The sequence below is a fragment of the Mchenga conophoros genome, linkage group LG1, assembly GCF_057382185.1.
Source record: "Mchenga conophoros isolate Kocher_MC1m ecotype Shallow Benthic linkage group LG1, M_conophoros_male_GT1.1, whole genome shotgun sequence".
In the NCBI taxonomy this organism is placed as follows: domain Eukaryota; kingdom Metazoa; phylum Chordata; class Actinopteri; order Cichliformes; family Cichlidae; genus Mchenga; species Mchenga conophoros.
The window spans coordinates 41,089,650-41,117,275 of NC_140526.1; the positions used below are offsets into that span (position 1 = coordinate 41,089,650).

The 27,626-nt window shown below is 42.4% G+C and overlaps 1 protein-coding gene across 3 annotated transcripts in view; it reads right to left on the reverse strand.

The window, feature by feature from the left end:
- Nucleotides 1–27,626, reverse strand: part of cemip (cell migration inducing hyaluronidase 1) — a 155,570-nt gene that overhangs the window by 48,701 nt on the left and 79,243 nt on the right. For all 3 annotated transcript variants that reach the window (XM_085278589.1, XM_085278576.1, XM_085278582.1), the window contains exons 9-12: nucleotides 23,378–23,499; nucleotides 17,714–17,861; nucleotides 13,670–13,861; nucleotides 6,594–6,763 (exon numbers count right to left, since the gene is read on the reverse strand). In XM_085278589.1, coding sequence (XP_085134715.1) covers nucleotides 6,594–6,763; nucleotides 13,670–13,861; nucleotides 17,714–17,861; nucleotides 23,378–23,499 — 632 coding nt within the window. The remainder of the gene's footprint in view (nucleotides 1–6,593; nucleotides 6,764–13,669; nucleotides 13,862–17,713; nucleotides 17,862–23,377; nucleotides 23,500–27,626) is intronic.

Consider the following 27,626-nt stretch of genomic DNA (forward strand, 5'->3'; position numbering starts at 1 on the left):
CTTTCTTCCATTTGCACACTCACTGAAACTCCCTGAAAAGCCTTCAGCTAATCCAAAATGCTGCAGCAAGAGTCCTGACAGGGACTAGAAAGAGAGAGCAGATTTCTCCTGTTTTGGCTTCCCTTCATTGGCTTCCTGTTAAATCCAGAATTGAATTCAAAATCCTGCTCCTCACATACAAGGTCTTAAATAATCAGGCCCCATCTGATCTTAATGACCTTGTAGTACCATATCACCCTATTAGAGCACTTCGCTCTCGCTCTGCAGGCCTACTTGTTGTTCCTAGAGTATTTAAAAGTAGAATGTTAGGGAGAGCCTTCAGTTTTCAGGCCCCTAGTTATGCTGCAATAAGCCTACGTTGCCCTTTAGCCATTGAGTGTTTGTTTTTCACTCACTATGTATTTATACACCTCTCTGCATTTAACCATTAATTATTATTAGTATCTAGCTCTCTCTCTATTAATGTAGGATCTTTATCTTATAATAGAAAGCACCTCGAGGTAACTGGTGCTGGTGCTATATAAATAAAATTGAACTGAATCAAGTATGTCTTGTAATGTAGTGTAATGTAACTCATTGCAGTACTAAACTCAATAATTACATCACGGTTACAATGATGTCATTCTTCAGTTCTCTGCCAGCCGGGCGAACAGAAAGAAACATGTTTTTTATTTCCTGGACACTCTCGCGGCTACAATCAGCTGATTTCCGTGCATGTGTGGGAGGTAGAAAGTGGTACAGAGATGCAGATTTTGAGTAGCGGGTATAGACATGACTTTTTTTCAAGTGCAGAGAAGGACAAGAGTGAGACGGTAAAGTGGGAGATACTGAATTACTTTTTAAAGTAACGAGTGATGTGTAATACGTGACTCTTCCTGAGTAATGACCCCAACACTTGTAATCACTATTACAACAGCCATTGTTCAGTGAAAACTTTAAATCAATGTAACAAAACTGGAACAAGACAAATCCCCGACTCCCGCGTTGAAATACGCATGTCTGCAAGCATCTTCACAGCCTGGTAGATAACAAAACACAAACGAACAAACCACAAGTCGACACCATGCATCGTTTTCTTCCAGGTAACATGTTTGTAATAATTAGTCACACTTTTGGATCCTGATAAGTCCTGAAATTTGGCAGGTTGACATCAGTGTCTGCTAGGCCTCACCTCTGCTACTTCGAGTCACCACATTTGTTTCCACTTCACTGAAGTATTTTTAAAGGAGTTATATGATCAATGACATAACTTGCTATTAAAGCAGCAACAATACTACGAGAGAGGAACAGAACAGGACGTTAAAATAATGAAAACACTGAAATTTGGACAAATAAAAGATGAAGTTACAGACAGGTATGGGTTGATGTGGAGAACGAAGCAGGATGGCAGATGCCAGGGGACTCTGTGACGCCATGCAGCTATGTCCCAAAAAACCCAGAGAATCATGAGAACCAACACTTCTTGCAGTCACACTGGTTTTCATTACATCATAGTGTTTGTGAAAAGGCTAAAAAATGAAAGAAATATCACCCGGATCACAGTCAGCGACATTCAGCTTGCGACCAGCTAATAATTCTGGAGATGGGAGGTTTTCACACGACAGGACTTGTCCTGAGGCATTTAGTGTTTCTCACCCTCTGTGTGTGTGTGCTCATGTGTGTGTTATGCTATTTCATGCTCTACACACACCCATTCATGAGAAATATGTGACATGAGGCTGAGATGGAAATTTATAATGGAATATGATATCTTGCCCTGGGGAAAGGGAGGCATTGAGGCAGCAGGAAGACAACCACACACTCCCCCCTCTCCTTCCTGCGTCAGTGTCTCTGTTGCCTCTTTCTGATGATAGGGTGCACGAGGCTGACAGAAAGAAGGACGTTTCAGTGATGAACACATACAGAGGCCCGAGAGTCTTAATGAGCCTTAAACTAAATTAAGATTTTAGATGTTAATGTGGATTATTTGCTGTAGTGGTGCATTAACGTGGAGGAAGTCAGAAGAAACAAAAGACTAGCTTCAGTATAACAACGATGCTCAAAAATGTGTTTTTTTAAAGGATCTTTTTAACTTATTGCCTTTAATATGCTCTAAACACACATTCCTACCAAAGCAGCAACATTTCTATTGTTTAAAATATTTTAAATGTATAATACATATTACACCTATAATGTGCAAAGCACTCTGGGTGCAATTCAGAGCTGCTATTTCTAATGACCCAGAGTTTTAGTGTAAAAACATACTTTGAGTGCCACCGAGCTGCATTTAGTTGTGATTTCTGGCAGAGAGAAAAAGTGTCGGCTGTGAAGGCTACGCAGAAAAAATGACAGAGCAGGAGCACGACTTTTGAAAAGTCAGCGTCCAAAAGAGCTGCTGCTGTGTCCTTTTCACTTTTCTCCCAATTTATTTGACGCATTTAAAAGAGCTCAAAAACAGTGCAGGTTACAAACAGTGACAATTACCAGATTCTGCACTTGTGTAGAAAATGATCATCACTGATTATCACTGTGCGGTTCCTGAGCAGAGCTCATTAGTGAATGGTAAATGGACTGATTCTTCTGTAGGCTTTTCACAGTGCTTCATACAACATGCCTTTTTAAAGCCATTCATACAGCCACTTCTTCTATGCTTAAGCTCTTTCTAGCTACCATTCACACACATTCATGGATGCATCGGAGAGCAACTTGGGGTTAGTGTCTTGCCCAAGGATGTTTGGCATGCAGAATGGACCAGATGGGGATTGAACCACCAACCTTCTAATTCATAGATGACCTGCACTACCTTCTGCCCTTGGGAAGATGGATCTAGGATTAAGACTGGTTCTTAATTACGCAGATGCATGCTCTGATGCACCTGTAACATTTGCTTGAGTGCAGATGTTCAAACAGCTGGTGAGACGAGTCCTTTAGGATGCAGTGTACTTTCTGCAGGCAGTGTAATATGCACATGTCTTCAAGGGCAGGCAGCTGTGTGTTGTTTATCTTTTGTGAAGGTTTATGACTCTGCAGTGTTCTTATCTGCTGCGGAGTTGTTTCCATATCATGTCAGCATGTCGTGAGTGAGGATGCTTTGAATGGTGCAGCAGTACAAAAACACCAGAAGGCTTTAAGCCACTCAGGGTGCACAGGAAGTGCAGACTGTTTTAGAGGGACACAGTGTCCATGTGAGGTCTTCTGTGATGTGTGTACCCAGAAACCTGAAACAAGAGACTCTCCACATTGTTGGTGTTCAGAGCCAGATTATTATGACTCTGAACATAGAAGATAAAATAACCTCTTGTCTGTATGCACACTTATCTCCATTAGATGATCCGTCCTGTGTTTTCTTTAAATGTAATGAAGCTGTTATGAGATGATCAACAGTCATATGTGTACTGAGAACAGAAAGGGCTCAAAAACAGTATGATGGAGCTCCTCCCCCAAGTAAGAGTTTGGAGGAGCAGTAGGGAACCTGAAATTCGTTCAGTGTTATCCAACTTAGTCTGGTCCAGGTACTCAGATGGATAAAGACACACTAGGTGTCACAATACAGTGTCCAGCAAATGTGTGCAAGTCAGTAATTATGGAGCACGATTCCATCTGTGAGCATGAAAGGACAAATATTCTTCCTCTGTGTCTCTGAGGAAGAGTACTGGACTTGTTGGTATACAGTCTGAGTAATGTCTTTTATGTTTTCAAATTCAAACTGGGACCCTATGTTCATCTAGCTGTAGGATCTACAGATGGGACCAAGGCTTGTCCAACCACCTGACAGTTTTTCAAATGTTGACAAAAGCTAATATATCTGTTATCGTCAATGAAAAATGTATTTTATTAAAGCTTGTGTTACTAAATAATCAGGTTTCCTTATAAAGTTCCAGAGTAAATGATGAAAAATGCTGCGATTGGCTAGAGTCCTGGTCAAACACACAGCTGTGGTGTTTGGTATGGTTTGTGGAGGTAGAGGTGGGACAGTATGGCTGAGCAGAAACACTTTAAAGCTGGGCAGCTGTAAAGCACTGGCCTGGGCGTGTGCACTAATCACTCCATCTCTGGGGTTACTGAGGCAAACATGCTTCACTGGTTCCAACGTACCTCAGTAACAGCGAACCGTCGGGTCACAGCCAGCGCAGAAGGCAAAGACTTTGGAACAGATGTGGGCAGGCACACTCAGGTGCTGCCCTCTATGTGAAGTATCTGCTTCACACCCCAAAGCACCGGGATACATGGGATACACATACGTGGGATTGACCATCCAGTTCTTTACACCAGTGGGAACCTGAAATTCGCTAAAGCATGATACATGGTACAGGGCTCTAGAGTGCGACCAATTTGGTCGCAAATGCGACCAAATTTTTCAGTGGTGCGACTAAAAATAAATATTTGGTCGCACAGGTGCGACCAACTGTTCCGGTAACAAAAAAAAAAATCTCTGTAACTCTCCGTGTGGTCAACAACAGACACACATTTTGCCCCTATCGTGGACTAAACCAATCAGAGATAGTCAGGGGCGGGACCTCTCTGATTGGCCGTGGTCCAGTTGAAAGTGCAGGTGGAAGTGGGAGGTGAGTAGCTTGAATAAAGCGATATCAATTCATTAACGGATTCCACACAAAGACCTAAACACGGAGCGGACCCAACACATCAGAATCAGCTTCGTCTTTCTCGGCTTTCTCACCCGACGGCCTGAACACGGACACGCTGTCGGAGCTTAGCGATTCTTCGGGTCCGCGCTGTGTTTACGTCTTTTTGCGCTGATTCTGAGCTGCAGGTTTTGCCTCTCTCCAACCAAAATTCACCGAGCCTGCAGCAAAAGAAGCAGCAAACTGCGCTTCACATTTGATCAATGTCGTCATGAATTCCCTCTGACTTTTGCTGTTTTGCTTCCACCACGATAAAAATCACACTTCCTGCACAGCTCTCTCTCTCTCTGTACTTCAGGAACAGTTTCCCGTCTCAAATCTGTTTTCTGCATTATTCATTCGCTTATTACCCACCAGTCTAGCGTTGTTTACAGCGCTTTTTCTTTTTTCACTTAAATGACCTCGGACAAGAAAGCCTAATTTCTGCTGTTCAATACTGAAGAAATTTAAATTTCTTAAAATTATGCAAAATTGCAGAATATTTTTAAGGTTATCTGCTATAAAAAGCCAGACCAGGAAAATCTCCTTCATGTTTTCCTGTGTTTTATTCTCAGTTACTTTCACACAAAGGCATCTGCTGTGATTTTCACAATTCTGATGAAGTCTCATGTGTATCAGTACTGATAAATGATCAGAATTATAATATTTCTGACTGTCTGAGGCTAAATTGAATCAAATCAGGACTTTGAGAACCGGAATTGAATGGATTATAGAAATCAGTGATGATACTCAGCCCTAGTGAGCAGCCTAGGCCTGAGAGAAGTGGATGTACTGTAGCTGTGGGTAATAAGAAAAGATGAAAAGAACTATTGATAACTTTTTTGTTAAGTTAAGGCCTGATCTGTCTGAAATTCATAGCCAGTGCTCTGACACGGTGCCATCAATATTTGAATGCTGAAAAAGCACAGTGTATCCAGAAAACACATTATATGCTGCAATAAATGCACTGCCCAAGTGTCCCCTCTCCCCACGGCCTTTCAGCAGCAGACAGCAGCAAACAGGTCGTCAGAGGAGGCCAAGATGATGATTAAGTTTTTAACATTTTCTACAATATTGACAAAGCACTTTAAGCACAAGTTTGTTAGTTAATAATTTAGAAATTAATATTGTCTGTATGGACTTCCCCCCCCAAAGAAAGTGCACATGTAAAACTGCGGTGTTAAGCGATGCGGTTGAAAAATTTGAGTGCGCCTAACTTTTGTGCCGGTACGCCTAAATTTTTAAAGTTAGGCATACCGGTGCGCCCATGTCAAAAAGTTAGTCTAGAGCCCTGTGGTAAAAGAGTGTTTGGCAATCTGGTGGCTGATTTCCTATGGCGAGGAGTAGATCAGGCTGGATAGATCCCAGGCCTAAGTTAGGCAGTGGGTGGATGTGATGGCAGGGTATCGCCTGTGGATTGGTTGTAGGAGGGAATGGGACGGCAGAATGGCTGAGGGTGTGGCACACCTGGAGTGCATTTACTAATTTCTCTGTGTAGTAGCTATGAGGGCGCAGGACGAGGAGTTTTGGCAGAGCACGCGAGCAAGAATGCACCGAAGCTTGGCAGCTTTATACCGTTTTCCTGTGTATGTGTGCAGTAATCACTCCCACTCTGTGGAGCTCTGCAGTTCCTGAGAAAAGTAGCTGTCATTGGTCTGGAATAAAACGTTTTTTGTTGCTTGAATCACAGGTCATAACCTTCTTTTTAACAGGTTTTTTTTCTACTCTTGGGTCCATATCCCTAACTTCACCTCAGACAGCTGAGGCAGAAGCCCTGCATATCTGCTTTTACAATCTTATAAAAGGATTATCATTATCATCATTAAGCAGATGGCAGAACACTATTCTATAGTATAGCCCAAGAATTAAAGTATGAAGCTGGGAATAAATGGCTACGACAGGTTCTCTTTAAAGGGATCGTTTTTCCTCCTTTTCAAGCCTGTTCACACGGTGTTGCCTATTCTGCAAACGACAGCTAACAGAAGAGTTTACCTTCAAATGTCCTCCGAAAGTGTCAAAGTTGAAGAACTTGCAGGCCTCATTGCCATAGCAGCTGGGCTCCATCTCACCACGAAGCAGGATATTACGACTCAGCAGGCCGACCTCGGCCCTCATGTCTACCCCATCCACCTCCTCTCCCATGTGGATAAACTTGGCTTTACCTGCATACACAGAACACATGCACAGTAAAAAAGAACCGTTGGTGTGAAAACACACTGACCTACAACACATCAGCGTCAGAGACAAAGAAGACGAGTTCAACTCTGAGTCAAGCACAGGAGCACTTCTTTACCTCTGCCTTACCCACACTCAGACTGAACTTATTAACATCCACGCTGCACCTGCTGATAACCTTGTTGGCCAGTGAGGACGACTTTCCTCAGCCTGCTGCAACCAAAAGGCAGCGTGCCCTTTTACTCCTTGAGCAGTTGCAAGGTTTAAGGGCCTATTCCTGTGGAAATGCAACTACTTCATCAATGTGGTATTTTCCTTTCTTTTAGTCTGACGTTGCCCATCGCTTTTTGATGCCCAGTGCAGATCCCATAACACAGACGCAGGTGCTTAATCAAGTCAAAAAGCACAAAACAATTTGTGCAAACATCAAATGTAACAATTTAATGCAGGAGAATCAGGGAGTTGGAAAAGGGATAGAGCCAGTGCAATTCCAATCCATTACAGTATCAGTTTTTTCCTACAAAGCCACCAAAAGAAATCAATAGCATCATAATATCTACAGATGTAAAAAAGAAAGAAAGAAAGAAAGAAAGAATTAAATAAGAATCATCCTTAAGTTCACAGTGGGTTTTTTTTGGAATTCAAAATAACAATAACAGCATCAACAAAGTGTTAAAACATTTAAAAAGACTAGAATGTAGAAAAACGGCAATTAGTTAATCCTGTGGCTGCAGTAGTTCTTATAAGTTAAAGGCAGGATAAAATAAAAGACCTTTTACAGGTAAGTCTTCCAACCACACAGGCACAAACCCAGGTGTTTGCTTTGATGGCCTCTCTCTCAATTTTGTTCAGCAACAAGGTTAAAAATGCTAAATGGCCTGTATTCGTATAGCGCTTTACACTACATTCAGTCATTCACACACACTGGTGATGGCAGCTACATTGCAGCCACAGATACACTGACAGAGGCGAGGCTGGGCCCTCTGACCACCACCAGTAGGCAACGGGTGAAGTGTCTCGCCCACGGACACAACGACCGAGACTGTCAGAGCCGGGGCTCGAACCGGCAACCTTCCGATTACAAGATGAACTGCCAACTGTTGAGCCACGATCGCCCCAAAAAGACAGGTTACACCTTGACCAGTTCCCCAACATTCAAGAAAAAAATTCTCTGATTATGGCTTTGGGAATACCAGCACAAGTCACTACGCTGACTGATTCTTTGGGGGAAAAGGCAGGAGACCATTCTGTTTATCCAAGATGGACTCAGTCACTGTGCCATCATCTATGAGTTTGGGGCATTTTTGATCAATGCCACCATGATAGTGTTTTTGAGTCAAAATTTATTTACATGCTCTGACATGTAATCACTGTAATATTATTTGTCAGATACTTTCATGAAAAATGCTCCAAAGGTACCAACAGCAGGTACAAAACAACAACAAAGTGTTTCTGAATTCTGCAAACGTTCTAAAACTCTGTAGCGAGCAAAAAACCCAAAGCGTCCCCCACACCTACAGTCACACTGGGCCTCTTAGGCAAGCTACAGTATTATGTGTTTTGTAATTAAAATAAAGCCTTGGAAGGACCATTTATACCTCAGTAAAAAAGCAGTGAAGGAAAAGCAAAAATGATCCCATGAAAAGCAGTGAGAAGTAGAAAGGACAACAAGATCAGAGTAAGTGGAACACGGCTCTTAGAAACGATAACAGTTCTCGTCCGCCCTCCTCCACATACATATCCTCAACAACACAAACGTGCTGATTAGAAAAACTGAAGCCAAGCCAGGAAAAAACTGTCAAAGAAATATTCAAGTGTGAAATCTGAGAGAGTGAGCATCATACACCCACACATGCTTAATCTCTTTTCTCCACCTACTCCCTCCACCAGAGCAGCCAGAGCTTAAAAAGTACAAAAGAACATTTTCATTCTGATTTAAAGCATCAACAGCCCAGACTTAAAGGTTTTAGATCCCTGTTCTTTACAATGCAAACAAAAGAAGAGTTACTGAATGCTGCAATTTCTTCTGCATTACAAAGGGATGCGCTAAAGAGGTTTCACTTGTATTTGCTCAATAAAAAGCAATACATTGTTTTAAGTTGGTTACCTGCAGCAGTACCGTATACTTCTTTGCGATCCCTTTGACGCTGTTGACTCGCAGATAGCACTTTGCACACTTTAGCCTAGTGACTGGTGATTGATAGGGGTCACCGCCAGCAGCATTCAGTGACTACTCACAATTAATCGTTTGCAGTTAGGACAGTCAGGAACTGTTCCCCTGAAGGAAAACAAGCCTCTTACCCCACTGGGAGAAACCCCAGCGTACAGGTCAATCGCCCCATCTCTCACCGAGGCAATTCCATGCTGGTAAAAGTCCAGCCCTTCTCCAGGAGACTGGTTTTTGAGTCCAAGAGATCCACTGAAGTGAGCACAAGGTTAACTCGTATCGTCCAACATCAGACACCAACTGGGGCTCTTACGTCACCAGAGCGATGAGTTGTGAGGAAGTTGTAGATTTGACCTCTGACTGCACACTGCACCTGACTCCTACAACACCTCCTCCAGGTGATGAGCCAATGAGAGGGCTGCACCTCATAGACTTAGGCCTGTGAGCTCAGAACTGGCTCCATGGTGGGGCCCTGTTAATCTTGTCCTGGGCACTATAGTGTGGTCATGGACTCAACTGAAGCTACCAGGGGCAAAAGCCCCCTACAACATATCTCCTGGGATCACTGGGACACACAAACCACCATGACTCAAGGAGGCATAACCAATATGCCTGTTAGAACTGTCAAATGTTCAGATGATTGAAGTCATACTGATAAATAGCCTCAGGCTGTCTCGCTCTCTTTCTCATCTATCTCCCAGCTCTCTGCTGGGACAACAAAAACAACACTCTTCCTGTTTGTGTATAACCTCAAGGGTGGAGGACAAACTCGATTATCAGCGTGTGTTCAAAAATAGTGCTGCAAAGTGGCACGTGAGCAGGAATTAATGTAACAGATTATAGTCGTGCTGAGAGTGACAAGAGCTCTGAGGAAAAGCCTCGGGCTGGTAAAAGCAGGGCTTTCACTTAGCAAAATAACAAGTGATGTCAGAGACCTAAGGAAAAAAGAGAGTGCTACTAGGTCTGATATTTTTATGCAGCCATGCAGAAAAGAAATTCCAGCAGCTTCAGTGGAGACTTGAAAATAAATCTGTTAATACTGAAATGCAAACTTATCTTTTTGGTGTGTGAATTAGTGTCAGGAATTGACAGGTAGGAAAGAAGATGCCATGCCAGTTTTAGCTTCTGCAAGCACCAGGGGCTTTTCCGAAGAGCTATAGCATGTGAATGCAGCGAGACAGAAAGAAAAATAGTCTGCAAGTGAATGTTTTCATATCAGTATGCGTGATGGTATCCAAGTGTGTGTGTGCCAACATGAATGGGCTCAGTCAAGAACATACAGTCCTCCAGGATACAGGCTAAGACTTTTCCTTGGCCCTGAGTCAGACCAAACACCTTCCACCAACTCCCACACACTGCTATAGGCTGTCTCCACCTGGCCTCTATCACACTGCATATTTAGAAATACACATACCCACAGAGGATGTGTTACCATCCTTTCACTCGGCTTACATTCATTTCCTGATATCTTTTTCTAGCTCTAGTTCCCTAGTGATGAACTATCCTTACTCTGGCAAGTCTTGGTTTAATGATTTAAGCAACATGGAACTGTCCTCTATAAGGGAGGCAAGTCCTCACAATGTGGCAAATACACAATTGTCATGACAGGAGTTCTAGATAAATAAATACATACAATAAAAAAACTAAACAATAAATAGCAACTTCAGTGCCTCAATAAAATGTCTTTACATGCTGTGGGTAAAAAACAGTTGATCTGTGCTTGCAGGTAAGTGAACATCAGAGAAAGTGAAGCCTGTGTGACCAAATGGACATTTGTGCATTAGGTTAAAACTATTGTGATGTGCATCAGCGAGACAGGACATTTAATTGGTGAAGCAAACTTCTTTTGGCTAACGTTAGCCTGATGGATCACAGGCCAGCTAATGTATCTAGGCTGGCTACGTTGTCTATACGCTGCATGATGATCTTGTAACTTGGCTGGCCATCAGAAGATTCACAGTATATAACCACATAGAGTTATACCTAACAATTACATCATCCGAGTGACTTTGTGAAGAAGTCCAGATGAACAGAATTAGCTTTTTGGAATTTCCTTAATTTCCTTACATGTATCGAGACATTTTAACAGTAACAGTTAGTTGGCTAATCCTAGATTGACTGTTAGTGTTACTGCTACCAAATGCTAAAGTCTAATATGACTTCATGATAATAACTTACCTCTACAATAATCGTCAATATGGAGATAAATTAGCCAGCTAGCTGTAACTTAGCTACAGTGCAAGAATCTTGTGTGCAAGTCAACATTATTGTTGCAAGTGAAGAACAATAGTGCAGGACAGACTCGTGCACATCTTATCATTTTCATTTTGTTTTTGTGGCCAGTGGAGGAAAAAATAGAAACAGAATGCTGACTGCAGCTTACCTAATGACTAGGTGTGACATGAATTATGCTAAATTATGGTTCAGTGGGAACAGTAAACTGGCTGTGCACTTGGCAGTCTGAAAGCATTCGTTGCCAGCTCAGGGTGTGTAGTGTACAAACTGGTCTGAGGGTCACTCTTGCTCGTGCTGTTGTTGCGCCACCAGTTAAATGTGACAAGTGACAACAACGGTTCCTAAAAGCTTTATATTGTAAGGCAAACACATTAGAGCACCAACAATAATTATTAGTTGATAAAATGATGCCACAGGATCACACCTGCCATAATGCCATGTTGTTCTCAGACCACACCTGAATCAGTTGTGCTAAGTCACTTCAAAAGAAACACCTTCAAATGTTCAAAATGTTCACATTGCACACTCCGATTGCTTTTGCTTTGAGATAAACCTGCATTAATGCACACAGCAGACACAAAAGTGTGTGTGTATCTAAAGGGTGAAAGAAGCTGCCTCAGTGTGTTAAAGCTGACCAGACTGCCTTGCAGTTACAAGAAATTGATTGAGGGTCCCTCACCTTATCCTTCAGTGATAAGTTTCCACTGGGCTCAGCCTTTTTTCATTAGCTTAGCTTCTTTCTTGTGGCTACAGCTCTCACTTTTCACCTTGTGGTACATTTGGCAGCTTTTTAAGTCTTTTAGTGCCATAAAAGTAAACTTAGTAACTTAGCAACACACTTGTCTTGACGCATTCTCAATCAATCCAGGTAAGTAAATCTCCAAAGGTTGATTCTGTTCATCTGAAAACGCTACGTCCAGATGAACAGAATCAACCTTTGGAGAGTTAGCAACACACTTGGTTTTATTTTTCAATGTAGAATCAGTTCTGTCAAATAAAAAGAAGATGTGTGTTTATGACTAATGTTGAATGTTTACTTGGTACAAACCTCTTTCAGCCATTCACACAAACACATTTTTCTCAGCGTAGGTGCTTTCTATCGAGCATCCACACTCTGATAAACACATCAGGAGCACCTCAGCATCAGTGCCCAGGGATTCTCCTTTAACACATTACAGTTCCTGAATTCAGACATTTCAGGTGAATGTCTGAATTGTTCAAAGTACAACTTCCAGGCGGTTTCCCATCTAAATTACACAAAATGGGTTTAATTAATGATGCTTAATGTTGCAAATTTAAGATAGAAAGAGGCACCTATGTGCATGCATTATGGGAGTCTTCCAAAGTTTTTCTTTTCTGGAGAGATGTTTTGGATTATATGAGCCAATGGCTAAAGAATGATTTGCCCAGGTCATCAAGACTGCGCCTCCTTGGAAACAGTCTAAAAGTATGTAATGGGAGAACTGATGGTTGGTTTAGTGGTCACTGACTGTGACCATGGAAGAATCTGTGACTTCATATCCAAAGACAAAGTGGAAACATAACTTCATGTGAACCAGATAGTGTATACTGGATATCTGACAGATGAATATTACCCAGTAACTTAGTATTGGGTCAAATTTCCTTGCACTCTATGTCAGTGTCTTTAAACTGTCTTGTTATGTGTTAATGTTTTTATGTCTAATTCAATCAAATCTGAATGATTAAAATGTTTTTGTGTGAGTCTCAGTCTTAATCTTAGTGGGTCAGTGGCCACTTACTAAGGGACAAGCCCCACTAGTTAAAATACCTGGGACTCAGCATTTGGTTTTAGAACTGAAAATGTCTCTTGGATGAGAGGTGAAAGAGCTTCAGATAATTTAAAGAAGTCCAGCTGCCTTCTTACAAGCTCTTAAGATTAAATTTCATGTAGATGCTTCTAGAAGGATTTTTAGATCATGTGAAGGCAACAGTATAATCATAAAACGCCTTGGACACATACTCCATTAATACAGGCGTCTGTTCTAATACACGTTTAGTTAATCGTTTAATGAAACTGAAGCAGAGTTGTCATTCAGAAAAATGAAAAATATTCAGTGTTCACCACTAAACTAATCTGACTCTGGATACAATCAAAGAATGGCATTCCAGTTTCTTCAGAGGTAATGACAGCTTACATTTTTAAATTAGTTTCACTCGTTTCAAGGCAGTGGGACTCGAGTCATGACGTACTTTTTAGTCAGTAAATGGTAAATGGCCTGCATTTGTATAGCGCTTTTCTAGTCCCTAAGGACCCCAAAGCGCTTCACACTACATTCAGTCATTCACCCATTCACACACTGGTGATGGCAGACCACAGCTACAACTCTTTTTCAAAGACCTGTCTAGGACACTATGTGCCACAACTCTGAGTGAAAGCTGACATTTGACTGTGGTGCAGAATTACCAGCAGCATAAATTCCCGTCCTTGCAGCCTAGAACTGCAGCACACTGTCAGCTGCTGCACTCTTACCTCTGACCTTCAACTGGTTGGATGCGCAGGTCGGACAGGGCAACAGTGTAAACTCTTCAGCCTGGTGCATTGAGTAGTCTGTACTGGCCACCACCACCCGATCCCCAGGCCCCCAGCCCGCAGGGTGGTCAGCCAGCTCCAGGATGCTGCTGTTTGACATCATGTCGATGGAAACAGAGGCCTGTGGACGAACTACAGGGTGAGATGGAAAGAGTTAGGCGAAAACATGCAGCAACGCTGACACACCCATAATGTTATGCAATAAATATAGTCCTCACAACAATTGTGTTAGCCAAGTTTGTCAATCATCACAGCAATCAGGAAAAAAGAGAAAACTTTCAGACAACTTGACCTCTGACCTCTAGCCTTGAGGTCGAGGTTACTGAGATTGATTCCTTATGGAGTTACCGCATTCAAAAGAATTTCATAGAACTTGAACTCTGACCTTCAGAATCAGCATACTTTATAAATCCCTGAGGAAATCATGTGGGTTACAGTTGCTCCAACGCAGTAACAGAAACAGACTATTTAGCAATACAATATGTTACAGATCTACAAATTTAAGAAATAACACAATATATACAAATCACTCAATAATAAATATCAAGGACTGACAGAGGTGATTATAGTATTGACGGGAATATTACTGAGTAGAAAAGCGCGTGTGCAGAAAGGGTGCAACTACTGCAGTGTTTACAGTGTGTTAGATGGAGGAGATGTGCAGGTAGAAGGCCACGCGCAGGAATGATCTCACAGTCGCTGAGATTAGAACTAAGCTGAGGTTTCTAGCAGATACACCTGTGGTATCAGTTTCAAAGTCCTGTGGTGCTCCGTTCTCGAGTTATCGCATTCACAAACCTTGGCATCCACACCGCCTCTGCCCGCTCAGCAGGATGATGACAAAACCCCATCGCCTTTAACTGCTAAAAACTGTATATGTGAAGGTGAAGCTGAGGCTCTTATGTAACTGCTTGAATTCTGAAATGCCTCAGAAATACTTCTACCACTACCAAGTTAATCATCATTCCCTGTCCTCACACTTTGACAATGAAGTGTTCTCACACTGGAGGTCTACAGCTGGGCTCCTGTTAGGAAAGGGATTGGTTATCAGAACCAATTAAAGATTTCACATTATATTGTCACCTGGCAATTAATTCACAATACATCTGAGGGGACCTCAACGAGTAACACAATGCCATGAGCAGAGTAACAAATTACTCTCTACACAGAGTCAGGGCCTATTTCCTGATGAACAAACTAACTAGAGACTGCAGCGTGTTGTGCGCTCTGCTGAGAAGGTGATTGGCTGCAGACTCCCATCTCTGCAGGACCTGTACACCTCCAGGACACTGCGGCGTGCAGCTCAGATCTTAGCTGGCCCTTCGCACCCTGGACACAGTCTGTTTGACCTGCTCCCCTCAGGCAGGAGGCTCCGGTCCAGTCGCACCAGAACCTCTCGCCATAAGAACAGTTTCTTCCCCTCATGTTGGACTCATGAACAATAACCGTATGACTGTTCCCACCACTAACATGTATATATCTATCTGCTTAGCACTTTTAAATTACATTTTATGTTTATTTAAGTGTTTGTTTAACAGTATGTTTCGCACTAAGTACCGAAGCAATTTCCTAATGTTGTAAACCTGCTCAACATTTGGCAATAAAACCCTTTCTGATTCTGACACTTATGGTCACACATGGACCCTGTATAGACACCTTATAAATGTCCCTGAAGGCTGATGATATGGTTTTACAGACAAGGTCAAACTGATGGTAGAAAGTGTAAATTCAGCAGTAATCTTTTGTCAAATAACTTAAAATGTTGATGGAAGTGAGGCTGTGGTAAGAAGGACCCGGCACTCAGGAGAACAGTGTTTTGATTCACACGCAGCTTTTCCGCTGCCCTCTTCACACACACCGCACAGCTCTCTCCACCAGGACCCGGCTGCTACCTAAACAGGGAAGGAGTGATTGGTGTGATGGCTGACAGCTGTGCCAGTCGGCCTCCTCTGGCACTGCCCCCATGAACATACTGCTCCACCCCTTCCCTGCAGCTGAGCCACAAACCACACGCCGCCACTGGCACACCAGATATGATGGAAGAAGTGACGGAGGTCAAAAATGCTTTTTGCAGCAGGCTGTAAACATGCCTTTCACTGGTGTAAGTTTGGGCATTTTGAAATAGGAGTCTGTGAGGACTAAAACACTTTCTGAACTGCAGACTTTGGACGTTCTGTGTTAGCTTTTCCCGCTCTGCACTTCCCTGCTTGTAATGGGTGAATGGTAAATGGACTGGTTCTAATATTGTGATTTTTAGCTGAGAAACAACTGAGTCTTTAAAGTTATGAAAGCACTTATTAACCAGAATAAATCTTTTCCTGAGATCACATCCTCAGCTCAGAGAAAAGCCAAGCAGACGCTTTCGTAGAATGACAGCTAGCCTACAACTGTAGTTTAATGCGTTGTGGGAGCGTGTTTGCGGGGTAAATCACAGAGTGTATAGAGTGCTTGTAGCCACTGTCAACCTTGACAAAAGACAACACTCGAAAGCCCATCTCTATATAACAAAAATATAGGGACAAGTCCAGACAAAGGACTGTAAATCTCTGCACAGATGGAGCTCCATGCATTCCAGTCATAGCAGCCCGCCCCCACAGAACATGTTCTCTGAAGCACAACAAGATTGTATGTCTATATAGACTCAGTGGCCACTGTATTCAGCTGCTCATTAACACAAAGATGTGATGAGCCAATCACACGACTGCAACTCAATGTGACATGTAGACGTGGTCAGCAGCCCCGTTGAAGTTCAAATAGACCATCAGACTGGGGATGAAAGGTGATGATGACTTTAAATGTGGCTTGTTTGTTGGTGCCAGATGGGCTGGCTTTCAGAATCTGTTGATCTGCTGGGATTTTCCTGCACAGCGAGTTCTCTTGTTGATAAAGAATGGTCTAAAACAATAAGAATATGCAGTTAGCCACAGTTGTTTTAGTGAAATGAGACATCGCATGAGCGGAACGGCCAGAATGATTCGAGCTGTTAGCAACAGAACTTTAGCTCAAATGACCACTTGTTACAACCAAGGTATGCACAAGGGCTCTAAACATAATATGTTGATGTTCTCTTTACTGACCGCACTCGGTGCTACCCCTGTAAACAAAAACGGGGAACCGGGGCTACAGCTTGCATGGGTAGCAAAATTGAACAACATAACATTGTGAGTTTAAATTTCTGCTGCCATATTCAGAAGGCATGCTCTGAACGTAGCATAATCCACATGAAAGCAGGCTTATTACAAATTCATAGAGCTGATGGTGGTGTAATGGTATAGGGAATATTTTCTTGGCACACTTTGGACCCCTTAGTACCAAGTGACCATCATCAGTGCCAAAGCCTACCTGGGTATTGTTTCTCACCCTCCCCTTACAACAACAGTATACCCATCTTCTGATTGCTGCTTCCAGAATGATGATGTGTCCTGTCACACAACTTAAATCACCTGAAACTGGTTTCTTGAACATAAACAATTTTAAACTGTATCTTTGTAGCTAGAAGTGTGTCACAAAAATATATAGTTTGTTCAAATCTATTTTGTTGAATCTACAAAAGATGCAAAGGCAATGTAGTCTGGCAGGAATAAAGTATTTCTATACCAACGACGTGATTCCAAAGAGCTATTACCCCAAAAAGTGGCATATCTCAGCCTGGTCTGCAGTGCATCCTTAAAATGAAGGAAAATGAAAAACAAAAGACAAAGCAGGCCGAAAACTACCTACAGATGATCAATACCTGAAATTCGTGTTCTTAAGAAATAAGAAAAGACCTGATGCAGGACCTGCGAGCTATGTCTGGACCATCAGTTTATCAAAGCCTCGTCAGAAATGATGTCAGTGGCTGTCAAGAAGCCATTCTTAAGGAAGGGAAACAGGGCAAAAATGCAGGGGTATGGTGTACTGTGAGAAGAAGTCTACGAGTGGAAAATATATACTCGTGCTACGCTTAAAGGTATAAACACAATATACACAGTCAAATGATTATACCTAGTTTTCCACAGAGGAAGCGGACCCTGTAGTTGTGACACAGGCCATGAGTCTGGTCTTTGTTGAGACAGACAAAGCCATAGTCCTTGTGTTTCTTGTGGATCACATCTCCCGTCTGGTTGGATGGAATGCCGTCATGGGTTTCAGCCTGGACAGTGGAAACATGAGAGACACGTGGATAAAAAGTGCTATTTTTACATTTTGCGACACACTGTTGGTTTTATTCCAGCTGTCAACTGTCCTCAAGAGGACCGTCTCAAAATGTTGGGCAACATGCTTGCTCACAGCTTGAGAGAAAAAGACAGAGAAATGTCTGGTGACTTGGCAATAGGACATTTTCTTTTATTGGGTGGCTTCTAAACGTGTTTGTTTTCATAAACTACATCTGAAATTTGTCTGCTGGCTGGCTTATGTTATTGGCAAACAGCAGGAATTTCATTTTTGGAACTCTAACCTCATTCATTTTCAAACAGCTGTCACAGAAAGAATAGCATGCACCTTACTTAATTATTTTAGCCTACTGATAAGGTACTGGGGCCCAACAGCAATGCTGGGGAAAGTGGTGCAGCAGCATGGAACAACACAGCGGAAAGGCCAGCGTAGCACAAACTGCCAACTCTCCTTGTTTTCATATGCGGTTTCAGTTATTTAATGATAATCTATAAATTTATGTGGTAACCTTTGCTTGACCGTTTCAATTGCTGTAAATCCCTGCTTCTGATTAAACTTTCCAACAGGGGCAATAATAAAACTGTGACCTCTTAAACTCAGCAAACTGTGCTGTGACCACTAAAGCGAGAGGAAAGTATAGACATTTAGCATCTGGCACTGAGCCTCTTCACATACCTTCGGGATGTGTCAGATAATCCAAAACAAATTTGACCCAAATTACACAACATACTGGAAGAACACCAGTTGGCTGCTAGAACTAGAGATCCTGCTGTTTTAGAATGAGAACGGCAAACTTAGGAAAACAGACTGTCACGGTTCTGGGTCATGTTGACCCAGCTTTCTGTTTTTCATGCTTTGGTGTTTTTCTAGATTATGATTTATGATTTGATTTATCAGTGATACTGTTTTGATTATGATGATTATTTAGTAGACTTTGGTCAGTGTCAAGTCTGTCTCTCTCTGTCTAGTCCGTGTCTTAGTAAAGTGTGTTTTGTTTCCTGTTTTACTTTGAAGGTTCTTGTTCCTGTCTGATGTCAGTGTTCCGGCTTTGCCCTCCCTGTCTCATTAGGTCTTATTTCTCCCAGCTGTGTCCCCCTTCTGTCTCTAATTCCTTGATGACTCCCTCAGTGTATTTAAGCCCAGTGTGTCTTTGTGTCAGCGTTGTGTCGTTAACGGCTGTTCACCCTCACTTGCTGTGTGTTGATTTCCAGTCCTGCATCTCAGTTTAGAGTTTTGTTTGCTTTTGTGAGTTTTATTTTATGTTGAAGTTTTGTTCCAGCAATAAAGCTGCATTTTCAGTTGAAACCTCGTTTCCTAAGAGTCCTGCATTTTGGGTCCACCACTCCTGCCTGCCACACAGCCGACCATGACACAGACGTTGTCATTTTTTCCGTGAACCTGTTCAGAGGCACGCGGGCTCTCTAAATCTTCATCATTTAAAGCCCCTCATAAGAAAGAAAGCCAGAAAACCTAAAACTAATTTTTTTTTTTTTAAGTTCAATTCAGCAAAGGAACAAAAGAGACATAAGGGAACTGGTAGTATGGTTGTTGTAATCAGCATGCCAGAACTGCAGGCCTGGCATCACATGGAAAGCTAACAGCTGGCTGTGACATGTCCCAGCAGTACACTCATGTTGCAGCCATGTTTGACTGAGGACAGATCTGTTCGTCCAACTGGCCAAAGACAACTGCTCACAGGAGCAGCCTCAGCTGACCCCGGTGTAGTGACTCTTCACTGAGACACTTTTAACCTGACTTTAGCATTGCTACAAGGTTTTTGGGCTATCCTCCAGGGGGCAATTTACTAGCATGGTTTTATTTTAGTCACAAAATCAGGCTTCATCTGTTATTGAAATGAAACTTGCCATTATATTTGAAAGGTTACAGTTTGTGGCACATCCAGTGAGGAGGTTGATTTCCTTTTGCAGTGTTTTAAGTGTAACAGAGTTATTTTGATCTAGTATTAGAGAAAGATTTTATTTTAAATTTCCCTTGTTTTATCCATAGAGTCCAAAGTTTTCTTTGGACAATAAAGACTTAAACCTTAAAAAGAAAACCCCTGGGCTTGGGGGGCTAATGATGTAGGTCAGAGTCAGAGAGACTTTATTTATCCCCAAGGGGAAATTAAGATAGATACCTAGACCGTACATGCAATACACAAACATCACATTACATAACATGGAAAAGTCACATGACATGCAGGTTAAGGATACATGAAAAGATCAGCAAGCAGCAGTATGGCTCCAGGCCACTACTACTACTACTAGATGTTTACTTTGAGAGTGCTGATGCAGAAGTGTAGAGAAGGTCAGAAGGAGTTAAAGCAGTTGCACTGTGTCTTGTGGATCGAGAGAAAGCATATGGTATTGTGCTCAGAGAGAAACTTTTGTACTGCATAAGGGAGTCAGAAGTGGCACAAAAGTATGTGAGGGTGGTGCAGGACAGTGAGACACTTTTAAGGCGTGCAAAAGAAGTGACAGATGACTTCAAGGTGAGGAGGGGATCATATCAGGAATCAGCTGCGATCTCCTTCCTGTTTGCAATACTGATGGAGAGGCTGACAGATGAGGTCAGGCTGGAGTCTCCGTAGGTTGCGGTGTTTGCAGATGATATTGTGATGTGTAATGAGACTAGGGAGCAAGTGGAGAGGTTGAGATATGCTGTAGGGAGAAGAGGAATGAAACTCAGCCGAAGCGAGACAGATACATGCGTGTGAATGAGAGTGAGGTGTAACAGTGGAAAAGCAAGGGGTAAGAGGTAGCGAAGGTAGATGAGTTTAAATACATGCCATCCAAAAGGTGGAGTGGGTCGAGATGAGTGTCAGGGGTGATTTGTGACAGAGGGATAGCAGCAAGAGTGAAAGATGGTATCCTTGCTATGATGTCTGGTTTGGAGACAGTAGTACTGACAAAAAGACTGGAGGCTGAGCTGGTGGTGGCAGACTTGAATTTGCAAACAATTCCTTTGAGAGTGACCAGGATCGACAAGATTAAAAGCAGCAGCTCAAATTGAGCGGTTTGGAGACAAAGTTAGAGACACGACTGTGATGGTTTGGACTTGTGCAGTGGGACAGTGGATATAATGGGCAAAGGACATTGATGATGGAGCTGCCAGGCAGCGAGAAAAGAGGAACACTTCCGAGAAGTTTAATCGATGTAGTGAAGGAGGAGATGAAGAGGGTCGGCATGACAGAGGAGAATGCCAGCGATTGGATAAGACAGAGGCAGATGATATGCTGTGGTGTCGCCTAAAGGGAGAAGCTAAAAGAAGATCAAGATATGGTACAAGATAATGTCAGGGTTACTGTAAATCATCTAAAGCGTAGTACAAGCTGACAGTGAACCTGTATATAAGCAGAATTACTTCTATTGAAGAAAATTGACTGTTCAGTGACAGATCTAAGCTTGTGACCTTGTAAACGTGAAAGAGGAAGATGGTTACAAAGAGATGCATAAAATGCCTTTTCAGTCAGTGATGATCTAGTATTATTGGTGAATTATATCAACAGCAAGCTGACTGTATAAAATGTATGAAGGTCGCACAGAGATTTCTACACTTCTTAGGGAATTCAGAAACTGCAGAATAGGACAGCACATTTCTTTGTTTCATTTTGTTTCCTGGGGCCAGCTCTTTGCTCCGATTTTAGAGCCATGAGCAATGCAATTAAAGACCATCCCTAGTTCAAACTAAAAGGCTAAACAAATCACAAACTATTACCAGACAACTAAATAAAAGCTGCTTTGTGATAGCTCAGCCTCCTGTTTGTTTTATGGTTTTATGGTGATTTACACCACTCACCACTATGATTAACAGTTGTTTTTTTAACAATACTCGTGATCACAATGGGCAAACATACATTAATATTAAAAATCTAAGCACATTCAATTAAATTAAAGGAAGAACAGCAACTCAGAAACAAAGTGGTAGGACCCATAAACTCACAGAGTGGAGTCAGCGGATGCTGAGGTGCATGGTGCACAGAGGTCACCAACTTTCTGCAGAGTCAGTCCCTACAGACATCCAAACGTAGATCCAATGAAAGAAACTCTAAACGATTTAGCGTAACAAGACATTTTGGACATTTTTTTTTCTCCCAAATTTGTGGGAACAGCTTTAGGGATGGCCTCTTCCTGTTCCAACATGACCGGACACCAGTGCACAAAGCAAGCATGGATGAGTGAGTTTGGTGTGGAAGAACGTGACTGGCCTGCACAAAGTTCTGACCTCAGCCCAGAAAGTTGATTGTCTTCACGTGGCCATTAAAACAACACCACATCCAGATGAACAGAATCTGATTTGAGGATATGTTTACCTGATGAGCATGACTCAAGACCTTTGGGATGAATTAGAACGGTGACTGTGAGCCAGGCCAACGTCAGTCTGACCTCACAAATGCACTTTTGGAAGAATGATCGAAAATTCTCCAACACTCACAGACCTTGTGGAAAGCCTCGCAGAAGAGTTGAAGCTATTAAAGATTAATGTGCAGATATAATGGTTAACTCTATGGGTTAAGACTAGGATGTTACTCAAGTATGCATGTGAAGTCAGACCAGTGATTTACAATACTAACCACATAATATGCCTTAATATGATTGGTGTGACTGGTGCACAGCTGGGGGTTATATTTCTTGCTGAAGTGAAATTTGCATTCATAAATAATATCTACACAATAAATGTAAGAAAAACAGCTGCGTGAGGGTATAATACAAAAATATGTTTGGGATCTTCTGCCTGACAGGTGTGTTCACCTGTCACAGAATAGAGAGTTATTATACGGCTTTATATCAACGGTAGGAATGATTTCCAGATGGATTCTCTACGGCAGCACGGTTGAAGGAGCTGGTATGCTTTAGAAGTGTGGAGCAGTTTGTTCAGTGACTCGAAGGAATCAAACCTTCCAAAAAGTTCAGCTTTTGTGAGTGCCTTTCTGAATCATGGCCAACCCACTGAGCTGACCACAGGTGGACTCCAATCAGTTTGCAGACATCTGACAGATGATCAGATGGCTGCAACAGATCACCAGTGGAAGCTGGACGCAATACTTATGCACGTGTTGTATTTCAATTTTTTATTATGTCACATATGTAGAATTTTGACATGAAATATTAATTCCATCCACTTGGAGGTTGTAACGTGACAAAATGTGGAACGAGTGAATACTTTTTGGATGCACTGCAGTAAAGTTCAGCAAGTTAACATTAACGCACACATCCAAGCATAGATGCAAGGATGGAGTCATTAACACATTAATAGTGAGAACTTTTAATTAGGGACAGTAGTAATATTTTAAATTGAACTTTTAGGAACCAACGTTGGATCGTGAAATACACACTGAATTTATTTCTTAGTATTTTCTGTGAAAGATAAACTCATTTCATTTAGATTCCTCTTTTTCTTGAGCGTATTGATGCTTAATTGCATTGTCTTACTCCTAATGAAAGTGTCACTTATTGTAAGTTAGGTTGTGTTGTTCTCTAAGAATATCTTTACCTGAATGTCCAGCGGGCTGCTACATAGGCGGTCTGGATAGGCTTTATGCAGATCAGACAATTTCTCCCAGTCTCCAGATCCCCTTTCATCATCCCTGTCAAACCAGTTTGACCATTCTGCCTCTGTAGACACAAAGAAACACAAACACACACTTCTATATTGGTGGGAAGATGATGTGGGGATGACATCACCAATCAATTACAGCTCGGACAGAATACCCGGTGCCCAAATGAAATACTGGAGAGCTGAGCTGACATAACGACATACTGATTGATTGATAATACTTTACTGATCCTGAAGGAAATTGGGTTAAGGCTGCTGGCAACCAGCGCCATCTTACCCTTCCGAACATACATACATTACACAAACATCACATAGGGAAGACGGGTCGGAGAGGTAGAACAATGGAAATACACAATATGAGGAAAGACGGGGAGAAAAAAGGACTCCACCCAGACTGATATCAGATCAGCTCATATGATTAAGAAAATAAATGGTGTAGCTCGGGTGTTAGAACAGGTCACCTACTGATCAGGAGGTTGGTGGTTCGATTCCTGGCTGCTCTGTTCTGCGTACCAAATATCCTCGGGCACAATACTAACCGCATGTTGCTCTCTGGTGCATTCAGTGGTGTGTGAATGCTAAAAATATTTTCTGTTTTAAGTCAACACAAAGCATTGTGGGGATCCCCAGGATTTCTCTGGCAACAGCTGAAGAATGACCATATTCTGCAGGTGCTGCTGTGCAGCGTGCTGACTAGTGTCCTCGCTGAACTCTATTACAACCTTTCACCATTTAATCTTTGCCTCAGCCTTCACTTACTTTCTCTTCTTCATGTCCAGAGTTATCCTACAGACTACTATCTGATGCTGACTAACTACATTGTTGCCTGACAGCAGCTTGCAGTCTCCTGTCTCTTTGAGATTGCACCTTCTGTCCACCTGTATGCACCGTTATCCACTCTTATAGGTCATCCTATGTTCCTCCCTCTTCTTAAAGTATGTTTTCAACAAAGCCATTTCTATCCTTTTTGAAAAAATTGCTGCCATCTGTCCATCTGCATGTCTCTTTTTAACCCACCCATGAGAACCACGAGTCAGCTCAGATAAATGAGGAGGGTTGCGTCAGGAAGGGCATCAGGCGTAAAATCTTGGGAAAATTAAACAAGGTGATCATAAAGAACGAGATTTCCAAACTGAACAGACTCTTGAAATGATTAAGTGCTTTGGGCAAGTTTGTGTCAGAGGAAAGACCTTTGATTCCAGATCAGACACCCTGATGGTCTTGTGTGAACTGAAGGGAACCTGATCTGGTGTAAGTCTTCTTTCTGAGGTGCATCTTTGTGAGGAAGCAGAGCTCTGGCCCTTATTTTTTTTATAAGAAACTCCTCTGCCACTCCTGATGAAGACTTTAATAAACGGCTGAAAGAGCTAAATGAAGGACTATGGACGGCCCTGAAGCTCTGCTGACTACCACTCAACTACCTACTAACGCTACCTATTTAGCACACCAATATATTGCCGATGTATATCCTCTGTGTGGGTAGTGGTAGGTGTTTGCATATTGGGAAGCGATTGTTTCTCTGTTTCTTAGTACTACCCACACAGATTTAATGTAGCTTTTTCCTGAGCAAGACCTCGGGATGATGTCGCACACCTCTGTTTCACCAACGCCTTTTCTCTGTCTGCACGATCTGACTGGAGAGACACTGAAAAGATGTAGCACTGACGAGGCATTAACATAGCTTATTGACACAGCAAATATAGTCTATGTCAGCAATATGTTGCTGCACTTTGTTTGATTGAACACAGTTTACTGACTATATTCCTCTGTAACACCAATGTTGCAGCGACAGAGGTTGGAGTCGAGATACTGAGTCTATACTCCAAGCAGGGGGGGATGGGCTGTTTATTTGTATATTTGTCCCTACAAAATACTTTTGACAGCAGAAAATGTTACTGTCTGTTGGTGAGGTGAGCAGCTAATTAGCAAAGCAACCAGACTGTAAGCTGATAGTAGCTAACACAGCCTGGCCTGGAAGATGGACAGCAATCAAGCAATGCTCAGAGTATCGTGGGGATGCCAGGATTTGTCTGGGTGTGTTTATTGTATCTCACCACACTGCATAGATACCTACAAAGAACACCAGGTTCTACTTGGAATTTAATATTTCCCTGTAATAATATTGTTACATGTTCTGCCTTGTCGTTGCACTAAGCTGTAGTGTGAATCTTAAACACAGAAGTCCTTCAGATATGAAGTAGTTTTTTATTATAGCTGTGGGAGCCAAGTTAAGATAGTTCATATGTTTAGTATTTATATTTCGCTGTTGTTAAGCTTGTTTGTGTAATTAATAATTTTAGGAAATAGATGCATGTTTATGGTGGAACTAGGTTACGTAGTACCATGAATACATGTGCCTTAAAGACTCGTGTTTATAGTAAAATCCGGGCATCACGGATGTATGCAAATTAGTGCATGCGGTGCGGGAGGGGGGAGAGAGAGAGAAAAGGAGTTAACACGGCATAAGCTATACGGGGCAGCAGGGTAGAACAGAGCCACACGGTTTTCCTACCGTAGTAGGTTATTTTGTTGAGGACAAGTTAAACCTGACCACTCCTGTAAGATGCAAAACCTGTGGAATAAATTTTTTGTTACATCTTTTCACATCGGAGTCCCGTGGAGTTCTTTTCCTCTTCAAACTGACGTACGCGAGTGAATCACGGGAAAACTGGTCTCACGGCTTACACATTTTGTAGGAAAACCCGCTCGTTGTGGAGTAATTGACGCGACTAAAGAAGGAAAAAACCCGAGCTGCTGCAGCGACAACAAACGTGAGTAAGTGGAGCTAATTCACGAGGAAAAATTGCTGAGTCATGGTGGATGCTGAACTGTGTGGTAGCCAACCTGCATGATTTTTGGATGGTAAAATAAGGATTTTGGTGTTGCTATTCGGGAAATTAATAGCATGAACAACGAAGAAGAAGACACAGTAGCAGAATTGGAAGCTAGGGCGGTGAAAATCACACCTAAACCTATGGAGGAAAGGCTGCAACGTATTATCAATTTACGGAAGGCCAAGCTAGCCAAATTAACAGGCACAGTGAAACAAGTGCGCCAGCTGATGGAAAATGAATGTGATACCAGCCTAACAGAAGTAACACAGTTAATGAAGGATTTTAATGAGCGGTTTGGAGAGTTTTGTGGTTTGAACACAAATGTTAAAGAGGTGCTCCAGCAAATGCCGGAGGAGGATTTAACTAAAGACCAGGAAAATTGGTTTGAACCTAAGGCTGATTCCTTTAAGGCTTTTGCTGAGACAGCTTCGGCTTGGATTGACAAGATGGCCATGCGCGCTGTGGAGGCTGAAAAATGCAATGAAGATGTGGATCCATCTGACAGCATATCTAATGCATCTGTCTCAAAACGCAGTGATAAGGCATTGTCAGAACGCGGCTCCTGCGCTTCGTCATCGGTGTCGTCCACACGCATGAAGGCAGAGGTGGAGCGAGCTACCTTATTGATTAAGGCATCGTCTTTAAGACAGAAACGCTTGCTGGAGGAAAGGGAGGCTAAGCTCCAAGCTGAAAAGGAGGAGCTAGAAATACAAACAGCTCTTGCAGCAAATGAGGCAAAGATCAAGATCTTATCGGAATACGAAAGTCGTGCATCCAAGGCATCCAGTCGCGTATCCACTCGGGATGGAATGAACTCCTACGTGGCATCACATAAGGTTGGAGATTTATTTACTTCACAGCAGTCAAATAGCCCATCCCCCACACGAGAAAGACAAGCGCAGAAGAAGAACATTCTCCAAAACGCACAGCAAACACACACTGTTACCTCCCAGCCATCGCAGACACCAAGTGCTCTACAGGATGTGGTCGAAGCGCTAACTAAGCAACAGAAGTTAGCTACGTTGCCCCCGCAGAACATTTCTGTGTTTAAAGGGGACCCATTAGAGTATCGGCTGTTCATGCGAGCTTTTGAACATGGTGTGGAGGACAGAACAGAGAGCGACAAGGATCGATTGTACTACATGGAACAATACACAAGTGGGCAACCACGAGAATTGATACGGAGTTGTCTTCATATGGAACCTACACATGGATATCAAACGGCTAAGAGACTGTTGGAAGAGCACTTTGGAAATGCCTACAAGATATCAGTGGCATACATTCACAAGGCTCTTAACTGGCCAACCATCAAGTCAGATGATGGAGAGGCTCTGCATGCTTTCGGCCTCTAT